Source organism: Pleurodeles waltl, chromosome 1_1 (genome assembly GCF_031143425.1).
Source record: "Pleurodeles waltl isolate 20211129_DDA chromosome 1_1, aPleWal1.hap1.20221129, whole genome shotgun sequence".
Lineage (NCBI taxonomy): Eukaryota > Metazoa > Chordata > Amphibia > Caudata > Salamandridae > Pleurodeles > Pleurodeles waltl.
The window spans coordinates 389,765,429-389,788,887 of record NC_090436.1 but is presented as its reverse complement, the minus strand read 5'-3'; the positions used below and the strand labels follow the sequence as shown (position 1 = coordinate 389,788,887).

The window sequence follows — 23,459 nt, the reverse complement described above, 5'->3', positions numbered from 1 at the left end:
CTAGCCCACCATTATATTGATCATACTTTAGCGTTCAGCACGATATTCTCAGGTGATCTCCATCCCAAAGTAAGGTCTGCAGGGCCTCATTGATCTTAGAGATAAACTGATGGATAGTAGGCATTTTAAAGGACGTAGAGTAACTTATTGAGCGTGATAATTTTAAAAAGGGCAGCACAGCCCATCACTGTGGGGGAGAGGTCCTCCCCACCAATCAGCATCAGCCTGAAAATTACCCAGCACTCGTCCGAGATTCAGAATATTGCACAGCGCCTTCTGGGCGGCCATAAAGATGCCTAGGTAATTGAGTCTGTCGACTGCTACTTGGAAGCCCTGGGGCAGGTCAAGGATGTCCAGCAAACCCATATCGTTTTACTCCAGTTAATTTTATATCCCGAGTGAGTCCTGTAGTTCCCCAGTACCTGAAACAGGGCTGGGATGGTGGTCTCCGGTGCTGTGATGTATAGGAGCATATCGTCCGTGAGACATTTTCTTCTACTGTGTCTGTGGTTGACAGTTGGAAACCTCTGATATCCGGATGGGGCATAGCTCATACGCTAAGGACTCAATTGTGAGGCCAAACAAAAGGGGGGGATAAGGAGCAGCCCTGCCTGATACCTCTGCCTATGAAGAATTCAGTGGAAACCTTGCCATTCACCCTAACTGTCACCATGTGGTTATGATATAAGACCGCCACCCATTTCTGAAAGTGGGTCCTGAATCCAAATTTTAATAGTCTGTTCTAGAAAAGGCCAGGGAACAGCGTCAAACACCTTTTCCGTATCTAAAGCTAGGAAGATGCGTGGAACCCTTCGAGATTGAACCGTTGTCAGCCAGTTGTGTGACATTCAGGTTGTCGAGTGGATCTGCCGGGCATAAATTCCAATTGATAATAGTTTATGTACAGTGAGATGACTTGCAAGAAACATGTGGCCAAAATTGTGGCAGGAGTTCAGTTTTTACATTTAGAAGGGAGATCGGGCAATGGGAATTGCACCAGAGCTAGGCGTCCCATTTTTAGGGATCACTATAATAATGGCACTCTGGACGTCAGTGGGGAGTTCCCCCTTTTCCTTTACCTCTCTGAACAGGGCCAATAGGTGTCGACCCAACAGGTTTGCATAGCGCTTGAAGAATTCGGCAGGGATGCCGTTAGGACATGGTGTCTTACCCTGGTTCAGTTTGGCGATAGCAGTGAGACCTTCTATTGGTGTCCCATTATGTCTCCTGTTTGAAGTGCCGCTGCTGCTCCATCTTCTCATGGTGTATGTCTTGGGTCGTGCTCCTTCTGCCAACATGGGTAGATGATTTGCCAGACACACCTACACCCATCCCTCACACCCCCAATTCACAGTCTGCCATGGTAGCCGCTCGTCAATCCAGGCCCAGGCCTCCTCCGGGCCTTGAAAGAGATTGACTTGCCGTTATAGAGAACCCTAAGTTTTGCTGGGAATAGTAGCATATACTGTAGTTAAAAGGCTCGCTGCTTCATTTTGACAGAGTCTAAGGTGCGCCTCTGAACCATCCTGGTAATAGTCTGGGAATACCATTATATTTGAGTTGTCCCAACGGATCTGTCCCATCCAGCGCACCTCCTGCAGTATAATGTCTCTTTCACTTAAGTTCAGAAATCAGGCGATCAGCGGTTGTGGTGATGGCCTGTGACAGGAGAGGGTTTACAGGGTAGGGGTTGTTTGGTGGGGGGGGGGGGTAGGCATTGGAGTTAGTGGCCAAGGCCCTGTGGGCTTGCTGTATGACCAGACAGGTTGAGAACTGGTCTGAAGGGAAGAGTGTCTTTCAGCCCTCCACAAATGAGCCCATTTTGGTTTCCTCGACTCCCTCCGGAAAGCCCACAAAGTGCAAGTTGTTCCTTTGTATGCAGTTTTCTGCATCATCAATTTTCCAGACCATTTCCCTCATAGTGGTGCTGAGTTCTTTCACTTCCTTTCTGAGGCCCCCGGTTGGGACCTCCATCTCAGAAATTCGATTTGTGACCTTCTCCGAGACATTCCAAAGGTCTTGTCTAAGCAGGGTGACCTCTGAATGCACCTCCCCAATTCGTCCCTCCAGTGCCTCCTGGGAGGATTGGATTACTGGCAGGAGCGCAGCATTGTCTGGCATGGGAGGTGCATGTTTTTTCAGGATCTCTCTGTGGCGATTCTTGCTAAGTCCATATCGTCTCTGAGTTGGTCTCTGTGCTGCTCAAGGGTCCACCCTTCCCTCTCTTGGGGATTCCCATACCCTAATGCCCTTGTAGATAGGCACGCTATAAGTGATATGGCCCAAGGAGTGTAATTCAGATAGTGCTGCAGTGTAACACTTCATTGGGTTGGCGGGGGCGGCAGGCCCGGTGCACAGTCCCATGTGGGCTTAGTCTATATTTCACTATTTACCAGAAGTACATTGGATATAGAAGGCTCCTTGGGTGTGGGGGCATTTGCTCCAAGGGAAGAGAAATTGGTGACACAGGGAGCTTTCTCTGGTATGTATCTAGGGGCCCCTCATGTCTCGGTCCCACAGGGGTGTCTGCCTCACGCAGCTCTCCTGGTGGGGGTCAGGGCCCGTATGTGGCCAGAAAGAGGATAGTCTCTGCTGAGCCATGCCATTATCCAAGCCAACAGCAGATACAATTAGTTGCTGTGGCGCCATCATTAAAGGGCCTGTGCTGCACTGCTGTTACTGTTCCCTTGCAGGCACCCTGAGGTCCCGGTTGGCTGGTTGGGCACCCAGGGGATCTGGAGTACTATCTTGGCAGACCCGATGCGCTCATTTTGGGCTTGAATGGCAGAGCCCAATTAGGATTAGTGCAGGATTATGAGGGGGCCATCTTGTAGACCACGGCCCGTGTCTTTTTTTCATTGTTGCTTCCCGCCCACCTGCTTGATTCTCTGTTTTTCTCCCTCCCGCCGGCCTCCCAGCGATGCTCCCACCTCCCAGGACCTAATTAATGGAGGTTGCAATGTGAACATGTAGCAGATGCACACAGTGGGCACAGTGCAAGGGCACCAAAGGCAAAATAATCTGCGCCCGGACTGCTGCCACTGCCAGGGACCCCAGCCCTTTGGCCACCTTCAGATACTCCGCTGCAGAACTACTTGCCCTGGACCACAAGAACTGCTGCATTGCATCTCCTCGATTAACCTTAGGACCTTCCTGCCACCACTACTGTTTCACCTGCAGCTTGGGGCCTCCTGCCCAACACCCACAGCACCAACAACGACCACCCCAGAACCACTCCACCGCCTGCTGCTCAAAGCCTGATCACTCTGTAAGCCTGCCACTGAAATCTGCGACACCATCATTACCCTGATCCTCGACATTGTCTTCATCAGAGATCTGGTTCAACACCTCCTCCACCCCCTACATCGCAACCATGATGCCAAATGTCTGCAAGATGGTACACCGGGACTGCCCCAACAAACACGGAGAAGGCATTGCCATCATCCATAAAGATATCATCTGCTGCACCACCGAAGACTACGCCACGCCAATCATAGAGCACCTCAACTTCCAACTCCAAGCAGATGGCTAAACTACCATCAAAGGTGCCCTCGCCTACAGACTCCCGGGCCCACTCCCAGGTTTCTGCAACGCCATCACCGAATTCTTCACCCACTCTCCATTGACTCCAAGCACTGCATCTTCCTCTGTGACCTCAACTTCCACCTCAACGACCCCAAAGACACCAACCTCCTGGAAAGCATGAGCTGCATTGGCCTCACCCAACTAGTCACTGACCCCACACATGCTCAACCCGACCGTCACGGCCAGCAAGAGTCAAGTACAGTCCTGTTACTGAACTCACCTGGACCGGCCACGCATTCGTCCACTTCATCATAGGACCCCCATATACCACCTCCAGGCCACCAGCTCCGCCCACTGCAACTAGAACAAAGTAACCAAGACCCAATGGATGGTCGCCCTCCACATCATCCAGACCAAATCTGCAACCGGCCTTGAACAGGCTGTCCATAATTTCTCCACCTGGATCACCAACTGTGCCAATAGCCACCCCCACCAAGCCAGACAGGGCCAACAGATTGACCAAAATTTGATTTACACAAGAACTGGGGACAAAGAAATGCAACTGCACAAGGCTATAAAGAAGGTTGCACACCAGCGGAGATCCCACAGATCTTACCACCTTTCAGTCAGCCTTCAACAAATACCACCAACGCCTAAAAGACACAAAAAAGTACCCTGGCAGACCTCATCAAATTAAGCTCCAACCACAGCAAGGAACTCTTCTGCATCGTCTGAGAATTTGCATGCCCGTCGGTCACCGTGAACATTATCTCTCCTTCCCAGGAACTATGCAACTCCCTGGTGAACTAATTCCACAACAAGATATCTACCGTCGACAGTAACTACGAACACCAACCCACGGACATCTACAACCTCTTCCCACCAACAGAGGGAACCCACAAGTTCCTGCTAGCCACATGGGAGCTGCTCTCCACACTGGACACCACAGCCACCATGAATTCCATACACTCAGGAGCTCCCACAGACCCCTCCCCCTACCACTTCAATCTCTGGAGTAAGGAAATCAGCTGCAAACTCTGTGCCATTCTCAACACATCCATCACCACGGCTACCTTCCCTGACTGATGGAAGCACACTGAGGTCACACTTTTACTCAAGAAACCCTCCGCCAACCCCAGTGAGTGTGGTGACAGTGTCCTTCATTGTTAGAAGTTGAAATTCTATACCAGTGGGTTAAAAACGTTTTAGATGCTCATCAGTAGTCAGAAAGCAAAGATGCCACATATTTTATTTTGAGCTCGACTGATAACATCCAAAGACTTTCTTTTCTACTGGATTTTACTGGATGCATTATTTGCACGATTGTAATTGAGCAGGCATGGCTACCATGACAGCCATTAGCGGTACCTCCTAGTTCTTCCAATATACAGTGCTGTTGCATTTTTTTAAGTGCCAATGTAGAAAAAAGGAAGGAGAGGGTACAGGTTTCAGTGTCACCTGTTCTACATACTAGATATGTTCAGAAGGACTGTCTGGGTGAAAATGAGGTCACGCTTATGGGACCTGGCTGCCTAGTGCTTCATAGTTTAAAAATTTTACATTCAGACCTTTCAATACAGGTTATCCACCGGTGCATGAAGCTGTTAAGCTAATCTCAAAACTTCTATTTTCAGTGTTTTTAATAGGACGATTGTGAGAGTGGTTATGTTTGGAAGTCATATCTTTGGGACCAGTGCTGCCTCAGAGTAATGGGTAGCAGAGATGTGACATCAAGAAATAAGGATTGGGTGCTAGCAATGCCAGTTCTGACGTGATATGCCTGTACGTTTTTGATGCCCATATCCAAACATTACCTTTGGTCATTCCCTAGGATTGTATCTAACTTTTCTCTAACCTCTTGTCCACAAAGAAAAATCTTCTTAACACATTTCACTGTGGGGACTTTCACATGTGGGCAATTAAGACTGTTGCATGTGTTTGGTTTTACAAATTTGTATTGGACTTACTGTTACAGACCAATAAGAATTTGACCCATCCTCATTTGAACCCCTCCCTTCTCCATGTTGATGTGGGTTTTAAGGAGAGGAGATAAGAATGAATCTTAACCATTTTTTTTTTCTCCAGAAAAGTATTTGTGGGAGAACACCAGAGAATAGTTAACAAGATATTCTATATTTGCTTAAACGTCAACACACAATGAAGGACACAAACACGAAGAATAGGTCTGCTGCCCAGTATTCTTTGCTTCATATGCTTGTCCTGCAAGTACAGGCCACTTCATTTGGTATCCCTAGGTTGAGGCCAGGTTGTCTTAGGTCATGGAATCAGGTTTAGTTTTTTTTGTTTTTTTCTTTCAACTCGTAACAGCACTGCCCTCTGTTGTGCACTGGTACGTCTCTGGCAGCTTAGCAGTCACTATAGACAAGTATCAGAAAAAATACATTAGATGTAAATGCATTTTTCTGTTTAAATGTACATGTACTGCCCCTTTTTCTTCCGATTGCAATAGGGATTGAGATTGCTTCCGTCAAGGGTGTTCCCTCATCTCCATGTCATGACGCTTCGGCTCTGCTGACAAACGACTTCCCACAATTCTGACCCTCATTACCACGCCGACCAGTGCCAAAAGGATGTTTGGCTGCCTTTCACTTCTAGAAGGCTTGCTTGTCGAGTAAAATGTTTTGCGATTGTCTATGCTAAAATGTAATGGAAATCCAGATATCTTGATCGAAGTCTGGAAGTGTTAACCCTTTTTCAGTATAAGCTTCTAACGTATAATTCCACTGGACTTTAAAACATTCACCTGATGGTAATTCCTCAAGTAACTTGGGTACTCAGAAAATGTTGCATGTGCTTTCAACTATATGTGAAAGCTTACAATAGTGGTCTCTCATTGAGGCAGGCCTATTACTCCACGTGGTGTCGAGAAATGCTAATCGAACACACTCCATTTCGGTTTTGCCCTCTATGCTATTCAAAATTCTAACACACCAGTCATCACCAGGTGTGTAACCTCTGCTTGTCCCCAGCCCACAGGGAAGAAACCTGCATTGCCTGTGTCTTTCTGCTCCATGAAGACTCTACGAGACCGAAGAGCACGCTGGTTGGAGATGTCGTCGAAGACACCCCTGATATCTTCCGGGAAGAGCATGCGCAGGAGGAGATCCACCAAGAGGAGGCTTTTTCCATTGGAGAATCAGACTCCGATGTTCAATCGGACATCGAAAGCCAGCCTCTCACCTCGGCGCAACCTGTGAGTTCTACTCCAAGCCCCCATGTAAAGGCTTTAAAGAAGCCACATAAAATGGTCGTCGGTTCACCACTGCCTTCGGGCCATGGTCGGATCCAAAAATTACATACGGATGCCCCACCTTCGGGCTCGGCACTGAAAATAGCCAAAACTAAAAACGTCTTTGGCATAGACCTCTGGCTCGACACCTCAGTCAGCCTCAGGATCGAGTCGAACCCTCAACCCGAGTGTTTCAGCTGTGACAAAAAAAAATCTACTTCTGTTTCAGAGTTGAGGGCTTGTATTCGACAAAAGGCTCCGAGTGTTTTGGAATTGAAAATCCCTCCTTCAGGAGACTTAAGTCTTTCCTCAGACTTAACAGTGGAGCCTATCCTTCAAACAATGGACGCTCGTCAGCACCAGCTTCACATCCAAAAAGGAGCAGTATAAATTGTTGCTTCTTCTCCAGTTCCAATCAGGAGGAAACTTACTTTCCAGGAAACTTCGGACACAGCTTCTCCACTTGAGAAGCTCTCCAAAGACCAGGCTCCAGTACAACCTAGGCCCTCTCCTCTGACTCTTCTGTAATTCCTCTTCCTCCACAATCTCCTCCACCTATTGTGGAGCCAGAATTTTCTCCACCTCAGGGAGATGACATGAAAGACATTCCACAGGACATAGACCCTTGGGATTCTTATGATTATAGATCCCATACTCCCAAGAGACCCTGATTAATATCCACTCCTGAAGACGTAAAACCTTATCAGCAGGTCATAGCACAGGCAGCTGCCTATCATAATTCCCAAGTGCATTGTGACCCAATAAAGGAAGATTTTCTATTTAACACACTAACTTCCGCACACAAGGAAATTTAATTTCTTCCCATGCTACCAGGCATGCTTAGACATGTTACAGACATTTGTAAAGGGCCTGTCGGATCTAAAGTAATTACTCCAAGAGTTGACAACAAATACAGACCCTATATACATTAGGTCACAATTGCCCAAGGATTCCGTTGAGGTTAGTGCGGCACATAAGCGTGCCAACAGTCAGTCAACCGGAGATGCACCTCTTCCTAATAAGGAAAGTAAGAAATTAGATGCTGCAGGTAAATGGGTAGCGGCATAAGCAGCTAATCATTAGTGTATTGCCAGTTCCCAAGCTCTTCCAGCACGATATGATATGGCCCACTGTGACAAGATGGAAGACTTTCTCCAGTACCTCCCAGAACAATACCATTAAAGGGCACAGGAGATAGTTTCTGAGGACCAAACTATTTCTAATGGTGCGATTAGGTGCGCCACTGATACAGCTGCACTGAGCATTAATACTAGCATTATTATTAGAAGACATGCTTGGTTAAGATGCTCTTGATTCTAGCCTGAAATACAACAGGCAGTGCTCAATATGCTTTTTGACAAGTAACATTTATTGGGCAACAGTTTGACACTAATATAGAGAAACTGAAAAAAGACTCAGCAAAGGCCATGCAGAGTACAAAGGGGTACTTTTCGTCGTCCACAGTTTATGGGAGGCTTCAAGACCATATCTACTGAGCCTTCCACCTCCCAAACAAATCAAGGCTACACTTTTACAATAGAGGTTCCTTTAGAGGATCCTATAGAGGTGCAAATAACTGACGAAGAGAGAAGGTGTCCACCTCCAGAGGTTCTGCCTCAAGCACATGCCAGTGACTGGCTACACCTTCTAACAGCGCACACTTCGCCAGTAGAGGGAAGACTGCTCCATTTCTGTCCCCAAAGGTCCAATATCACCACGGATCAATTTGTTCCATATGTTATCCAACATGGTTTTTGTCTAGAACTCATTTCCATTCCACCAAATATTCCCCCTCACACACTTTTGCATGACCATCTCATTCTCTTAAAGGAAGAGATACAAAGGGCTATAGAACCTGTTCACAGCAAGAGTTAGTATATCCCCTGTACTTCATTATACCAAAGAAAGATGCCACATTAAGACCAATTCTGGACCTCAGACCTCTCAGCCTATACATACTTTCAGAGCATTTTCATATGGTCACGCTGCATGATGTTATTCCCCCATTTCAGCAAAAAGATTACATGGACAGCATTAGCTCTCAAAGATGCTTATTTCCACATTCCCATACATCCAGCACATCACATATCTCCAGTTTGTCATTGTGGGAAAACATGTACTGCCCCAATTCAAGGTTCTACCATTCGGGGTAACAACAGCTTCCAGGGTATTCACAAATTTAGCAGTAGTTGCTCATCAAAGCCAGAAACCTACTTATTACACAGTAAACCTTCTACACTCTGGGATTTACAATCAACTTTCTCAAATCCCATCTCCTACCCTCATAGATACAGCCTTATCTGGGAGCAATTCTCAATACTCACTCAAGGTTGGCGTATCCAAACCAATCACAGATTCAAGCTTTCCAAACTCTTTAGTGTCAATTACTGGAAAACCATACTTGGACAATCAGACTAGTGATGCAGCTATTAGGGATGATGGCTTCCTGCATTGCCATTGTTCCTCATGCCAGACTACACATGTATCCATTACAGCAGTGTCTATCTCCTCAGTGGTCTCAGTCATAGGGTCATCTTCAGGATGTAGTGTTGTTGGACCACCAGACTCGCCACTGTCTGCAATTGTGGAATCCCACAACCTTTCAAAAGGGTGGCCATTTCAAGACCCTGTGCCTCAGATCACTCTCACTACAGATGCATCACAGATAGGTTGGGGAGCTCACCTCAACAACCTCACACTACGCGGCAGATGGGATCCCATTCAACAAACTTACCACATCAACTACTTGGAGTTATTAGCAGTCTTTCTAGTGCTCAAAGTATTTCTGTCACAACTCTCCCACAAAGTGGTTCTAGTCTGTATAGACAACATGACAACTGTATATTATCTGCAGAAACGGCAAGGGGGCCGGGGGGAGACACACTCAACTCAACTGTCCCTTCTATCGCAGACAATTTGGAAGTGGGTAATTCACAATGACATTCACTTACTGGCAGAATATCTCTCCGGAACGGACAATCAGTTTGCGGACCTCCTAAGCATGATGCAGCAACAAGTCCACGAATGGGATCTTCATCCACAAGTACTTCACCAGTACTTTCACCTCTGGGGAATACCAGAAATAGATCTCTTTGACACTGTAGAAAACTCAAAATGCTAAAACTTAGTGTTCAGATACCCACACCCTCAGTCCAAGGGCAATGCTCTGTGGTTGAATTAATCAGGGATATTTGCTTACGCTTTTAGGTCTCTCCCACTCATTTCATTTCTTGTTCACAGACTGAGACAGACATCACTCACCATAATCCTTGTAGCCCCCACTTGGGCACGTCAACCTTGCTACACAACACTATTGGATCTGTCTGTGGTTCCCCACCAGAAACTTCCGACCAGACCTTCTGACACAAAAGCAAGGTCAAATCAGACATCCAGACCCCAAAACGCTCAATCTCGCAATATTGCTCCTGAAGTCATGGAGTTAGAATATTTACAACTTCCATATGAATGTGTGGATATTCTTGTAGAGGCACGTAAACCTTCAGCTAGGCAGTGTTATGCTGCAAAATAGAAATGTTTTGTATGCTACTGTCAACCTAAACACATTGACCCACTTAAAGGATCAGTGCAAGACATTATTTGTTATCTGCTACATTTACAAAACGCAAATTTAGCATACTCCTCTATTAGACGTTGTTTAGCAAATTCATCTGCTTACCTCCAAAACAGACAACATATTTCTTTGTTCTGAGTTCCTATAATTAAAGCGTTTATGGAAGGACTTAGGAGGGTTATTCCTCCTAGGGTTCCTCAGTTCCAATATAGAACCTTAATATTGTCCTTATTAAGCGTATAGGACCACCATTTGAACCAATGCAATCCTGTTCTTTGCAATTTATTTCATGGAAAGTTGCCATTTTTAATGGCTATCGCTTCTCTACAATGTGTAAGTGAATTGCAAGCTTTCACTCTAGCAGAACCCTTTTTCCAAGTACATAGAGTAGTCCTTAAGACGAACCCTAATTTTTTCCAAAAGTAGTTTCACCATTTCACATTAACCAATCAATTGTTACCTGTCTTTTTCCCACAGCCAGACTTGGTCGCTGAAAGAGCTTTGCACACACTAGATGTAAAACGAGCTGTTATGTTTTACATTGACAGATTGACAGGCCTTAAATTTTTAGAAAACCTAAACCGCTTTTTGTAGCATTTCAAAGCCTCACAAAGGCGATCCAATAAAAAAACAAATGGAATAACGAGATGCATAGTCATGTGTTTTCAAACTTGTTATCTCAAAGCTAAAAGACAATTACCTACAGCTCCTAGTGCACACTATCAAGAAAAAAGGTGCTTCTATATCCTTTTTAGGAAACATTCTAATAGCAGATATTTGTAAAGCTGCTATTTGGTCCACCACAAATTTACTAAGCACAATTGCGTAGATGTTTTTACTTGCCAACAAGCAAATGTCAGTGCTCAGGACACTTTTTCAAGCTATTCCAACTCCTACTGACTAGCCACTGCTTACTTGGAGAGGACTGCTTTACAGTCTGTGCAAAGCATGTGTATCTACAGCCACACATGCCATTGAACAGAAAATGATACCCAGTAGACATCTGTTCGTGGCATGTAGTGCTGTAGATTAACATGTGCAGTCCCTCCCGGATGCCTTTAGTTGTTGTAGTGAAAATCTTCTACAAATATTGTACATATGTATATATACTGCATGGCCATCCTTTTTTAATTGTATATACCTCGCCCATCTGCGGTAAAACAATCTAACAAAGGACTCTATGCCCATGCGTACTGTCTCCGAGACTCAAACAGATTCTTTAAATAAAAACAACTTGTAACACTCCACGCCCAACACTAGATAGCAGACTTAAGCAAAGCATGGGAATTTACAGCACTACAGGCCACAAACAGATGTCTACTGGGTAAGTAACATTTTCCTCATTTGCTATCAGTTGCAACCAAACCCATCTAACTACTAAAAAGTGCTCTGCAGTAATTTCTATTGTTCTCTTAAGTAACCAACCACATCTTTGATTGGGCACCACAACATGTTTTCTTTGACGTATTGATGCTTTATGAAGGTGTATATTCTGGTTCAGAAGCTCTTTTGGTTCATATGTTGTGTCCATAAGGGAGCTTGTAGTGGTGTTCCCATGCTTTGTGGATCTGTTCCTTGGGTTCGGGATACTTGATCTGCTACTGCCTTTCCCATACCTATTCTGCTTGCAACAGGGCTTGTGCTGATGGTATTACTTTTCAGATCTGGCGTTAGCCAGTAGTTTTTGATTTTACTGAAACTATATGCACACTGAACTAAGGTGCTTTCAGTAAATTTTCTTCACCCATAGGTCTGCTGTTGTCATTGAACGTTGCTCTTCCCTCCTCTACAGAGTACATCGTGGGGCACTGGGCTCAGCCCACGTCAGCCATTGACAAACTTCAGTGCGAGTGACGGCATTCTGCTCTTTCACAAGGAGCAAATCCACACACCAAATAGTTACCTTAAGTGCTAGGGGCGACAATTGCAATTTGTTCTTTTTGAAACCAAAAGATTTTTTTTGCTTTTAGGCAATGTGTGTTTTTTATGAGGGCCTAGCACTTTCCCCATCAGTAACGTTTTGCAGCAACCATAACAAAACAAGAATTGACAAAGTTATAAGGCTGACAGCCAACACCAGACAATTGGCTTTGCCAGTGCTTGTTATATCATGTGTTTTGTTTTCATTCTTTTCTATAATTCCAGCTGCCCATGCAGTGAGGTTTGTGCAGAGAGAAATGTTGTCCTTGCCATGCTCTCTCTGTTCTGTATGTGAGAGATGCTTGAACTGCTGATACTAATAAGGTGCCTGTTTAATGTATGTTTATTGAGATTGGCAGAAACTCTTTTTTCGCTACACAAATTTAACACTGTTTCGTTTTGTTCACTTAAAGACATAAAAATCAAATCCAAAGTCCCTTTTTTGGTCAGTTACTTGTTGCACAAAAATATTACAGAATTCAAATGTGAATTGCACGCTTTTGGTATTTAATTTTTTTTTTTTACATCGCAGTGCATTTTTCCTTGCATAGCGAAGGGCTGTGAAGTGTTTTTATTATTTATGCTGCAAGTATTATTTTCCTTATCTTATATGCTTCCATTTTTTTTCTTCTCTCCAGGAGTGACAGTTCGTTCCGGTTCTTTGTCTTCTTTTTTGTATATATTTGTCAGTTTGGTGTACATGTACTCCAGGCTTTGGGATTACAAGGCTGGGGCAACTGGTGAGTGATTTGTAGTAAAAATATGTCAACATTGTTTAGGTTTTTTGTGAGTTGTGTTGCTTTTTTTTTTTTTTTTTTTTTTTTTTTACATAATTGGATTTAACAGCAGAATACATTGATTAGTATATTTTTTTTGCAAATGCCATTATTTTATACTTTTCTGTTAATGTATTGCATTTTTGTACGCAGATTTGTGGACAATTTATTTTCGCATTTTTCATTATTACATCTTTATTTTATAACACCTACAAAAAGTATGCATGCCAATTATCCAAATGCAGAGATCACAAAGGCTGAGATAAAAAGGGATCGAAAAGGAAGCAATAAGGGGACAGAGAAAGACCAGTAGTGCCAAAATAATGACACATCAGTGAGTACACATCAATAGTACTTATATTGGATCCTTTAAAAACAATCATAAAAGTGAACAAGGCATACAAACTTGAATATCAAAGAATGAGTCGATAAATAACAGATATGAGAAATAAAAATCATGATTCAACAAATGATACATACTAGCAGGCCACCGGCATTAAAATATTTTTTTCCTCCGACAAAGAACAGATTTTAAAAAGGAACGAGTGGGTTAACTAAGTTGCTGGTGAAATAAAGCTATAAAAAACCCAAAACTTCTCAGGATAGGAATTAAAGAATGTTTGGTGTATATACAGCATAACATTTACAAAAGAAAGGAAAGTGCAATAGGCTACGAGTAGAGGATTTACTACATGGAGAAATCATAATAGATGACTGATCAAACTGCCCCAAGGGAAAACCTAAATAACATAGACTAATGACAAATCTAAAGTTGGTGAGTGGGATCTGGTCCCAACTATAAGGAACCATATCCAGGTATGCTTCTTCTCCCATGGCCGTGCAGATCATAAGGTGCTCAGAATTTGTGCCCTTAGCTAGATCTGCAGCCTCCCTAGTTACCTTCCTAATGGCAAAAATATCACTTTTGACCAACTTTTTTCTTTAGAGGTTAAGCAAGGATTTGAAGAAATTGAGGGTCGTGTCTGCCCTGTTCATTCACAACAAGCTGATATGTGAGAACCATGGGAATCGAAGCCCAAGATCACAAGACTGGCAGGCATCAATGATTACCTTGTTAAAAGCTGCCTGTGGATTGCACCAGATCGAGCATCATAATAGTAATGGGGCAAGACCGAATAAGTCATCCACGCAAGCAAGCCTCAAACCCTTGGGACAACTAGTGGGCAAGCCCTGGAGTCATCTGCAAACTGTTATCTCCAATTGCAAGGCTCTCATATCCTTATAACTCCAGAACCATAAGTTAAAACAGGTAAACTTTTCCTTTTGTAAATTTCTAGTAAGGGGGGTAATTGGTCCTCTATTGATAGAGGAAGCCAAATTAAATAAAAACCCAACAGTGTTAGAAAAACTCAGTACCTGTTTAGACAGGCACAGGCCTCAACTACCTTCAGAATCAAATGTGACACCTACGTAGGGGAATTCATGTGTTCTAGTAATAGGCTTTCCCTGTAAGGCCAAACTGCAGCACGTCAGGTTTTAGGACCACAAGCCATGATGAAAGTCTTGATTGAATTGGTTTAAAGATTTAATTTGGACATAACATCAACAAATGTGTCCAACAGAATTATGAGCTCATTGGAGTTTCTTGCCATCAGAACGGCATCATCAACTTACAGTAAGACAGGAACCGCTTTGTCCTTGATCCTTGGCATGCCTCAGCTCTTAATGAATGGGTACAATAAAAAAAAGTACAGGGGCACGCAACCCTGTCTCACTCCCCGAGCTATACTAAAGGTATCTGCACACTTGCCATTGATGCCATATCTTACAAAGGGTTCATGGTCACAGTGAAGGGCACACAGAAAAGTAACGATGCCTTGGTCAACCCCCAAACATTCTAAGAGTTTCCACAACACAGTCAAAAGCGCAGGACAGGATGATAAAGGCCAGACAGATGGACCATGGTTAGCAATGGTGTATTTGCTAATGAGTAGGTGGAGATTAAGACACTGCTTCATCGTACCAAGGCCATCGCGGAATCCGAACTGCACCCTAGAGTGGATTTGTTTTTTGTCCATGCACGTGATTAGATGGTTGAGCCATAAAGCACCCCTACCCCCACACCTCCCCTCCTGCCTCCTTCCCTCACCCCTTACCCCTCCCTCACCCCATGACCTTCACAACAAAATCCAATAGTGGAATTGGCTGATAACAGCTAGTACTAGCATGATTGGCTTTCTTAAAAATACGAACAATAATGGCACAGTACCAGGAATGAGGAAACCCAGAAGCACAGGTGACGTTAGTATATTTGATATGCAAGGGCAACCACAGGTGTGTATTCGCCTTGCACAGATCCATGGTGGGTGCTATCCGGCCCGGGGCCTTAATGGCAGGACTAGTAGAAATAGCCTCATGGACTGCAGACAAGGAAATAACTGTCAGTGGGACAGAAGAAAATTGGGGCGTTATTTGTCATGGTGGAACTTTTGGTGGGGTTGTATCTTTTTTAGGGTCGAGCCTGCGTTGCTCGCGCATGCCTATCGCAGAGAGACACTTTAGTTATTAGAAAAGGGCTCGGAGCCCTGTCGACGTCACGTCAGTGTGTTTCATTGGTTCGTGGGCTTGCCTAGTAAAATCGCTTGCTTTCATTAGTGGAAGGCATGCATACGTCAGGCCTTTTCCGGTGGCTAGCCCTCCTCGAGCGCAGCGACCAAGTACAGAAAACATGCGAGGCTCGCTGTTTTCTGTCGGATCGTGGACTACTTTTTCTCTATATTCCTAGCGCGATTTCGCTTGGCAGAAGTTGAGCGCTTTACACAGTTAATTTCACTTTTTCGGGTTACGTACATAAAAGCACTTTTGCTGATAGATGAAAAGTCGGGTTACGAGTTTACAACGCGATCAGCTCTAACATGAGCAAACGCGAGACCCGTTGCATTGCAAATGCTTGTTTTTTATAGCAATCTGCCCAGTGACCTGAACTAATATTCATCCACTTACTATGCTTGTGCCAGTCAACAGGTTTGTATCCTTAACAATTCGCCCAAACATACCAGTGTTTCTGCTTGCAGAGACCAAATTGTACCAAATATCAGCCTGCATTTTCAGTTTCCTCTCACACAGGGCTGGATTGGAAGCCCTGCAACAATCAACAATCAGACTCCTATGTTTAGGAATGAAGTGTAAGGCTGAGTTAGGGAGTACAGGTAACAGCTGTAGAGTAAGGTGGGCCAGCCATCACCATGGTATCATAGAGATCATGAGCAGCCAAATAGGAATAAAGGTCACACCCCTTCGATCTCAACCTTGAGGTGCCCCTTCGTCCCAAGAGGGTCTCAAGCAAATTAATGAAACTATTCAAAAGAGAATTCCCAGGTTTTGCATTGAAATCCCCTGCTAGATTTAAATTAGTCCCCTAACGGGCCTCGGCATGTTTGCAGATAATTTCACTAATAAATGCAAACGATACAGCTAGTTGGGGGTAGTTTGTTTGGTTAAAATTATCATTGTAACAATCGATAATAAAAAAAACACTAATGTTGCTGCCAGTGTAAATAAAGCTTGGATCAGACAACACTTTGGATGGGACAACTACCACAAGGAAAGCTAGTCTTGAACAAGGCAGCGAGCACAGTTTTGGTGCGACCAGTGGCAACAGGAGTACCAGCAGCCGAAAAAAAAGCATTTGCAATACAACTGGTCTTGCATTACATCGTTAGAGCTATTAGTGTTGTAAACTCCTAACCGAGCTTTTTTTACCATCATTAAATTAAAGAAAAAAAAAAAAGATTGCACATGCTGTTAAATAAAGAAAAAATGTAGTCCAGAAACCATACGGAAAATATGGAGCCTCTTATGTTTCAAGTAGTTTACCGGTGCTCTTGAGGAGGGTTAAACACCAGAAAAGGCATGACGTATGCATGCCTTTCACGAATGAAAACAAGCGGATTTTAAAAGGCAAGCCCCCGAACCAATTAAAATGACTGACGTGATGTGCATGGTTAAAATCCCCCTAAAGAGAGATTAGAAGAGGGACGGATCGCTTTGCGCTCGCCCCTAACAAGAAAAAACATTGCAAAAGCCCTTTGGTTGTAGCCCAAGTTTCCTGCAGAAGGACAGTGTCATATGACGGAACACACTCCTCCCAATTGTCCATAGCTAATTTGTCTTGAATACCAGCTGTGTTCCAGCTCAATAATTTGACTTTACGTCGGGTCTCAGGAATGGCCAGGTCAAATCTCTCCTTTGAAATCAGTCGTAAAACGTTTGCTTAAGTTACAGGGGCTAATAAAGACACAAGAATTGAAATAGCGATATCCCTGCCTCAGAACATTATTTCTCCTGAAGTCAGTTGTCTGGTAAATCAAGTAATGCTCGATAGCTATTAGTAATAGGTAGAGAATGTAGACTTGTTGATTTGTAACCACAGGTCGGCTTTACTCAAATGAGGGATTAATCCTGCAATGCCGGTGAATATATCCAAATGACAAGGCCCTTTCCTAGAAACTGTCAAGGCAAGGAGCCTGTATGATGTCGGCTGCAATAGCAGGATTTTTAAAATTAGCAATGATGCTATCCCCAGAAAATTATTTGATCAGGGGGCCCACCCAATACATTATATGACCAAAAAGAATATGGGTAAATTACCTATCCTTGCATGTGATGTGGGTGTGAAACCAATGTGTGACCTTGGTAATAAGCTGGCCTGTTGTCTCTGACAAGGTGTTGGGGCTCCAGCCTTTCTCTTTCCTCCTATTAGCACTCTATAACGAACAGCTGGTTATGCTTACACTAGTGGGCAAGAAATACACCCTTTGGGGGTGGGAGGGTCGGATGGCAAACAAGCTGGTGGATCCAAGGCAGGGACTGCTCTTCTAAGCACTTGAGCCTGCTGCCATACAGTCACAGGGAAATTAGGGGTGGAAATACTGTGGGCTGCTCAGCAGCAAGAAGTAGGCAGTGACACCACCCCCCCCCCCTTAGTATCCCTTCCTCTCCACTTGACCAGGGCTCAGGCAATCACATTTGTTTATGTTCACTAGAATCCAGGCACTTTACTATTGGGCTAAGACAGTTCTCTACATTCTGTTTAAGCGGCTCTCACAAGCCCAAAATTAAAGCGTTTCTAAAATTGTCCAAGGAAACAGCAGAAGATGGAATGGAAGGTAGAGAAGACTGGTTCCTCATTCCAGTACCAAACAAGGCGGGCGATTAGGTATGGAGTCTCCATAAGGTTTGAATGTGGCAAAGCCCGGTTTGGTGCTTGCGTCAGCCCTCATAGTGACACGCCTTGCGAAATAACAGAAGGGCCCCCTTTACCCATAGTAAACAATAAACATCTTCATGCCAGCTGGATCTCCTTATCAATGACCCCTCTGCCTGCTGAAAGAAGCCATCCAAGGTGGTGTTATTTCTGCCGTCTATAGATCTGAGCCCTTCAATTTTGCTTTTCACCATTATATAGAATAGAGTAAATGACTGAAAAGATAAAAATCCAAGGAGACCAGAAGTAAGGGCCCCAAACACATGAAAGAATTGACATAAGTGCCACAAAGTTGCAGTTGAAACTAGTTACAGTCTTGTATGTTGGGGTTCGACAGCACAGGATATCCACAAGGACAGGCCTGGCACAGCCTCCTCTGTGCTCAGACGGGCGCAGATGGGCCCGCTCTTAGCCCGATCTTCACCCAGGCATGTGGGGCCCTAGCGTTTCCTGCACAGCTAGAGCCCCAGGTCTCCTTTCTGCACCCACATGACACATGGTCTCCCGCCTCCTGGTGGTTTCAAAACAGTCTGGGACACGAAGTCCCCTGACATGGTGTCCCGCACAGCAGGAGCACAAGTCTTCCTTAATGCACCTGAACGGTGCGGCATATGGTTCCGCCGCCTCCTGGCAGCCTGGGACACTAAGTCCCATGGCACTACATCCTGCGCTGCAGTAGCCCAGAGCCTCCTTAATGCTCCTGCACAGCGTGGTAGATGGTTCTCCTGCTTCCTGGCGATCTAAAAGCAGCCTAGAACTCGAAGTTTGTTGCTGACAAATAATACAGTATAAGGGGGAAAAAAAAAACAAAAGGAGAAAAAATGAAGACCGCAATCAAGTGGAAGAGAGATGTGTTTGGCACTCGGGCAGGGGAACACATCTGTACACAATGCAGGGGACATCCCTAACTGAGATTACCGGGGATCCTGCTTTTTATTTTCAGCCTATTGAACAGCACATTTGCAAGACATATTACGGCTTATCAAGAGCATAGAGGGGTTTAAAGTTCGCCTATTGCTTACCATTCTTTGGCTTTCCTTGTCACTCTCACTTGTCGGTTTATTAGTGTCCTTCAGTCTTTTTTTGTCCCAACCCTGGAACATTGCTCTTTACAATCTCTTGGATTGGTTGGTATCTCTCTGCTTCCCCTGCTTGCTTTTCAAGCACTACTTTTTTTTTCTTTTGAGTTTATCACTCCATGAGAGTGTGTGTGGTTTCAATCCTTTTCCTTGTGTAAGTCTCTTCCCCCTGCACTCTGTGTTGCGCCCTGTCACTGCTTTTCTCTCACCCTTTTTCTCTTCCGTGCCCCCATATGATTCTGACCATTGCTTCTCCCCACCTGTGCCCTGTGTTGCTTTCCTCACTTCCTGTGCTGCTTCCGTCTCCCTACTGCCCTCCCCATGTTGCTTTTTTCCCATCTCTAGTCCACTACTTTTGCTTTTGCATCCCCTTCCATGTTACTTCAGCATTACCTCCCACGGTCCCTTGTGTTGCTTTCACATTCCTGCCACTCTCCCCTGTGTCTCTTCCATGTCCCACCCTCGCTCTTCCTCTGTGTTGCTTCCACTCCCCCTGCCAACCGTTTAAAAAAAAAAAAAAAAAAAGGTTTTGTGCGCTTTATTTTTTAACTGATCCAACTGGGATCAGTAATTAAAGAGAAAAAAAAAGTGGCATATCATTTTGAAGGCATGGTCATGCACCTCCAAAATGACAGGCAGTTGCTTCCAACCTTTAAAAAAAAAAAAAAAAAAAAATTATTAACTAGCCATGTTGCACAGCTTCCTGGATGCTGTGCAGCTTCATTAAAAACCATTGTCAAAACCAGTGTGTCAGAAAGGCTCGGCCTATTGACTTTTTTAAAATTATTTTATTAAACCATTTATTATTTCTAATATTTGTATTCTTTAAAAAAAAAAAAGTGTGTGTGTGTATATATATATATATATATATATATATATATATATATTCATATTCGATGGCATGTGTAGCTGCAGATACACATACTGTGCATTATCCTGCCATCTAGTGTTGGGCTCGGAGTGTTACAAGTTGTTATTCTTCAAAGAAGTCTTTTCGAGTCACGAGACCGAGGGACTCCTCCCTTTCGGCTCCATTGCGCATGGGCGTCGACTCCATCTTAGATTGTTTTCTTTCTGCCATCGGGTTCAGACGTGTTCCTCTTCGCTCCGTATTTCGAATCGGGAAAGTTAGCTAAATATCGAAAATTCGACGGTATTGTTCGCGCTCGGTACCGGTTTAGTGTTAGTATATCGACATCGATAGTAGAAGCGCTCCGGCGGCCCTTCGGGGCTTCCACTCTTTAGTGGGGCCTGGTCGGCCGACCGCGTCCATCATCCAAACTAATGGACCGGACCCCCTTCCTCTTCTGTCCGGAGTGCCACGCGAAGTATCCTTATACAGACCAACACTTGGTCTGTAATCTGTGTCTATCGAGGGAACACAGGGAGGATACTTGCGAGGCCTGTCGGGCATTTCGATCGAAAAAGACCCTACGTGATCGAAGAGCCAGAAGACTGCAAATGGCGTCGACACCAAGAGAACAGATCGACGTCGAAGAGGAGGAAAGAATCTCCATCCAGGAAACAGACTCAGACGACTCCGAAAGTGAGCGACCGGGGACAACGCAGAAAACTGTGAGTAAAACTGCCCCGTCCAAGACTCACTCCAAGATCATAAAGGCCAAGGGGATGCCACCGCCAGCAGGCCATGGCTTAACCCATCGAAAACACGGTGACTAACCATCGGCACCGAAAAAGGCCACACAACTGCCAAAGACATCCGACTCTGGTCGAGATTCAGGCTCCGAACGATCTCGGCACCGAGAGTTCGACACACCCAAGGTGAAAAAAGTTACCTTGGAACCGAAAAAGACTGTTTCGAAACCTTTGGTACTGAAAAAAGCAGCCTCGGAGCCGAAATGAGGCTCTTACACGGAAGAGCAAGGACTTTTCGGCCAAATGCATGAACATAGATTTGAGCAGCAAATAAGTATGGGAGAACCAGACCATACCCAAAGGAGGCTGCATATCCAGAAAGAGACTGGTAAAATACAAACTCTTCCTCCAATTAAAATCTAAAGAAAGCTGGCATTTCAGAAGTCAGAAATGCAGCCAAAGGCAAAGATGGCAAGAGATAAAACACCACCACCAAGGTTTTCGCCACAGCCTTCTCCACTACATTCACCACAGCTGTCCCCGGTAACAACACCCCCAATGCAGTCACCAACACATACGGGGATGGCACAGGGTGACCCGGATGCATGGGATTTATATGATGCACCGGTCTCCGACAACAGTCCAGATTTTTACCCGACAAGGCCGTCCCCTCCAGAGGACAGCACTGCATACACGCAGGTATTATCAAGGGCAGCTACATTCCACAATGTAGCAATGCATTCGGAGCCAATAGAGGATGACTTCCTATTTAACACCTTGGCATCCACCCACAGTTCCTACCAAAGTCTGCCAATGCTCCCAGGCATGCTCAAGCACACAAAACAAGTCTTCCAGGAGCCAGTGAAAAGAAGGGCTACCACGCCTAGGGTGGAGAAAAAATACAAACCTCCCCCAACGGACCCTGTGTTTATAACACAGCAACTGACACCAGATTCGGTGGTCGTGGGAGCAGCAAGAAAGAGGGCAAACTCTCAATCGTCAGGAGACGCACCACCGCCTGACAAAGAGAGTAGGAACTTTGATGCAGCAGGCAAACGAGTGGCAGCACAGGCAGCCAATCAATGCGCATCGCAAAGTCGCAAGCCCTACTGGCTCGCTATGACAGGGCACACTGGGACGAGATGCAACACATTATACAGCACTTGCCCAAGGAACACCAGAAACGTGCCCAACAGGTTGTTGAAGAAGGACAAGCTATTTCCAACAACCAGATAAGGTCCGCATTGGATTCGGCAGACACAGCAGCACGGACAGTCAACACTACGGTAACCATTCGCAGGCATGCATGGTTACAGAGCTCAGAATTTAAACCGGAAATCCAGCAAGCTGTGTTAAACATGCCTTTTAACCAGGAACAATTGTTTGGGCCGGAGGTGGACACGGCAATTGAGAAATTAAAGAAGGACACAGACACGGCCAAAGCCATGGGCGCGCTCTACTCCCCACAAAGTAGAGGCACATTTAGAAAGCCACAATTTAGAGGGGGGGTTTCGTATGCAAACACCAGAGCCTTCCACCTCACAAACCAGACCCCACCTATCAGGGGCAGTACCAGAGAGGAGGTTTTCGAGGCTCATACAGGGTGGACAATTCCCAAGAGCACGGGGAAAATTCCAAAGCCCTAAAACAAGTCAAACCAAACAGTGACTTCAATGTCACAAACCCCCAACACTTAACACCAGTGGGGGGGCGACTTACTGCATACTACAAAAACTGGAAAAACATAACTACGGTCGCATGGGTCCTAGCCATTATCCAACATGGTTAATGCATAGAATTCATAAATTTCCCACCAGATGTGCCCCCAAGAGCACACAATATGTCCAAACAACACTTAGACCTGTTACAACTAGAAGTCCAAGCATTGTTACAAAAACAAGCAATAAAATTAGTACCCAACCATCAAAAAGGAACAGGTGTCTACTCACTATATTTCCTAATTCCAAAGAAAGATAAAACATTGAGACCCATATTAGACCTCAGAGCGCTGAATCTCTACATCAAATCAGATCACTTCCACATGGTAACACTTCAAGACGTGATTCCCTTGCTCCAAAAACAGGACTACATGTCAACGTTAGATCTCAAAGATGCATATTTCCACATACCCATGCATCCTTAGCACAGGAAATACTGAAGGTTTGTAATCCACGGCGTGCATTATCAATTCAAGGTGCTACCGTTCGGGATAACAACAGCCCCAAGGGTATTCACAAAATGCCTTGCAGTAGTAGTCGCTCATACAAGGAGACAGCACATGCACGTATTCCCATACTTAGACGATTGGTTAATAAAAACCAGCACTCCGCAACAGTGTCTTCTTCACACGCAATACGTTCTAGAAACTCTACACAAACTAGGGTTTTCTATAAATTACCAAAAATCACATCTACAACTATCCCAGATACAACAATACTTGGGAGCAACACTCAATACACAAAAAGCGATTGCCACTCCAAGCCCGCAAAGGGTACAAGCGTTCCAAAATATAGCA

General features: G+C 44.8%; 1 protein-coding gene across 2 annotated transcripts in view; it reads left to right on the top strand.

Moving 5' to 3' along the window:
• The window catches only part of SCAMP1 (secretory carrier membrane protein 1), a 234,782-nt gene that overhangs the window by 180,437 nt on the left and 30,886 nt on the right, over positions 1 to 23,459 (top strand). For both annotated transcript variants that reach the window (XM_069223363.1, XM_069223372.1), the window contains one exon: positions 12,905 to 13,006. In XM_069223363.1, the coding sequence (XP_069079464.1) occupies positions 12,905 to 13,006 (102 nt within the window). The remainder of the gene's footprint in view (positions 1 to 12,904; positions 13,007 to 23,459) is intronic.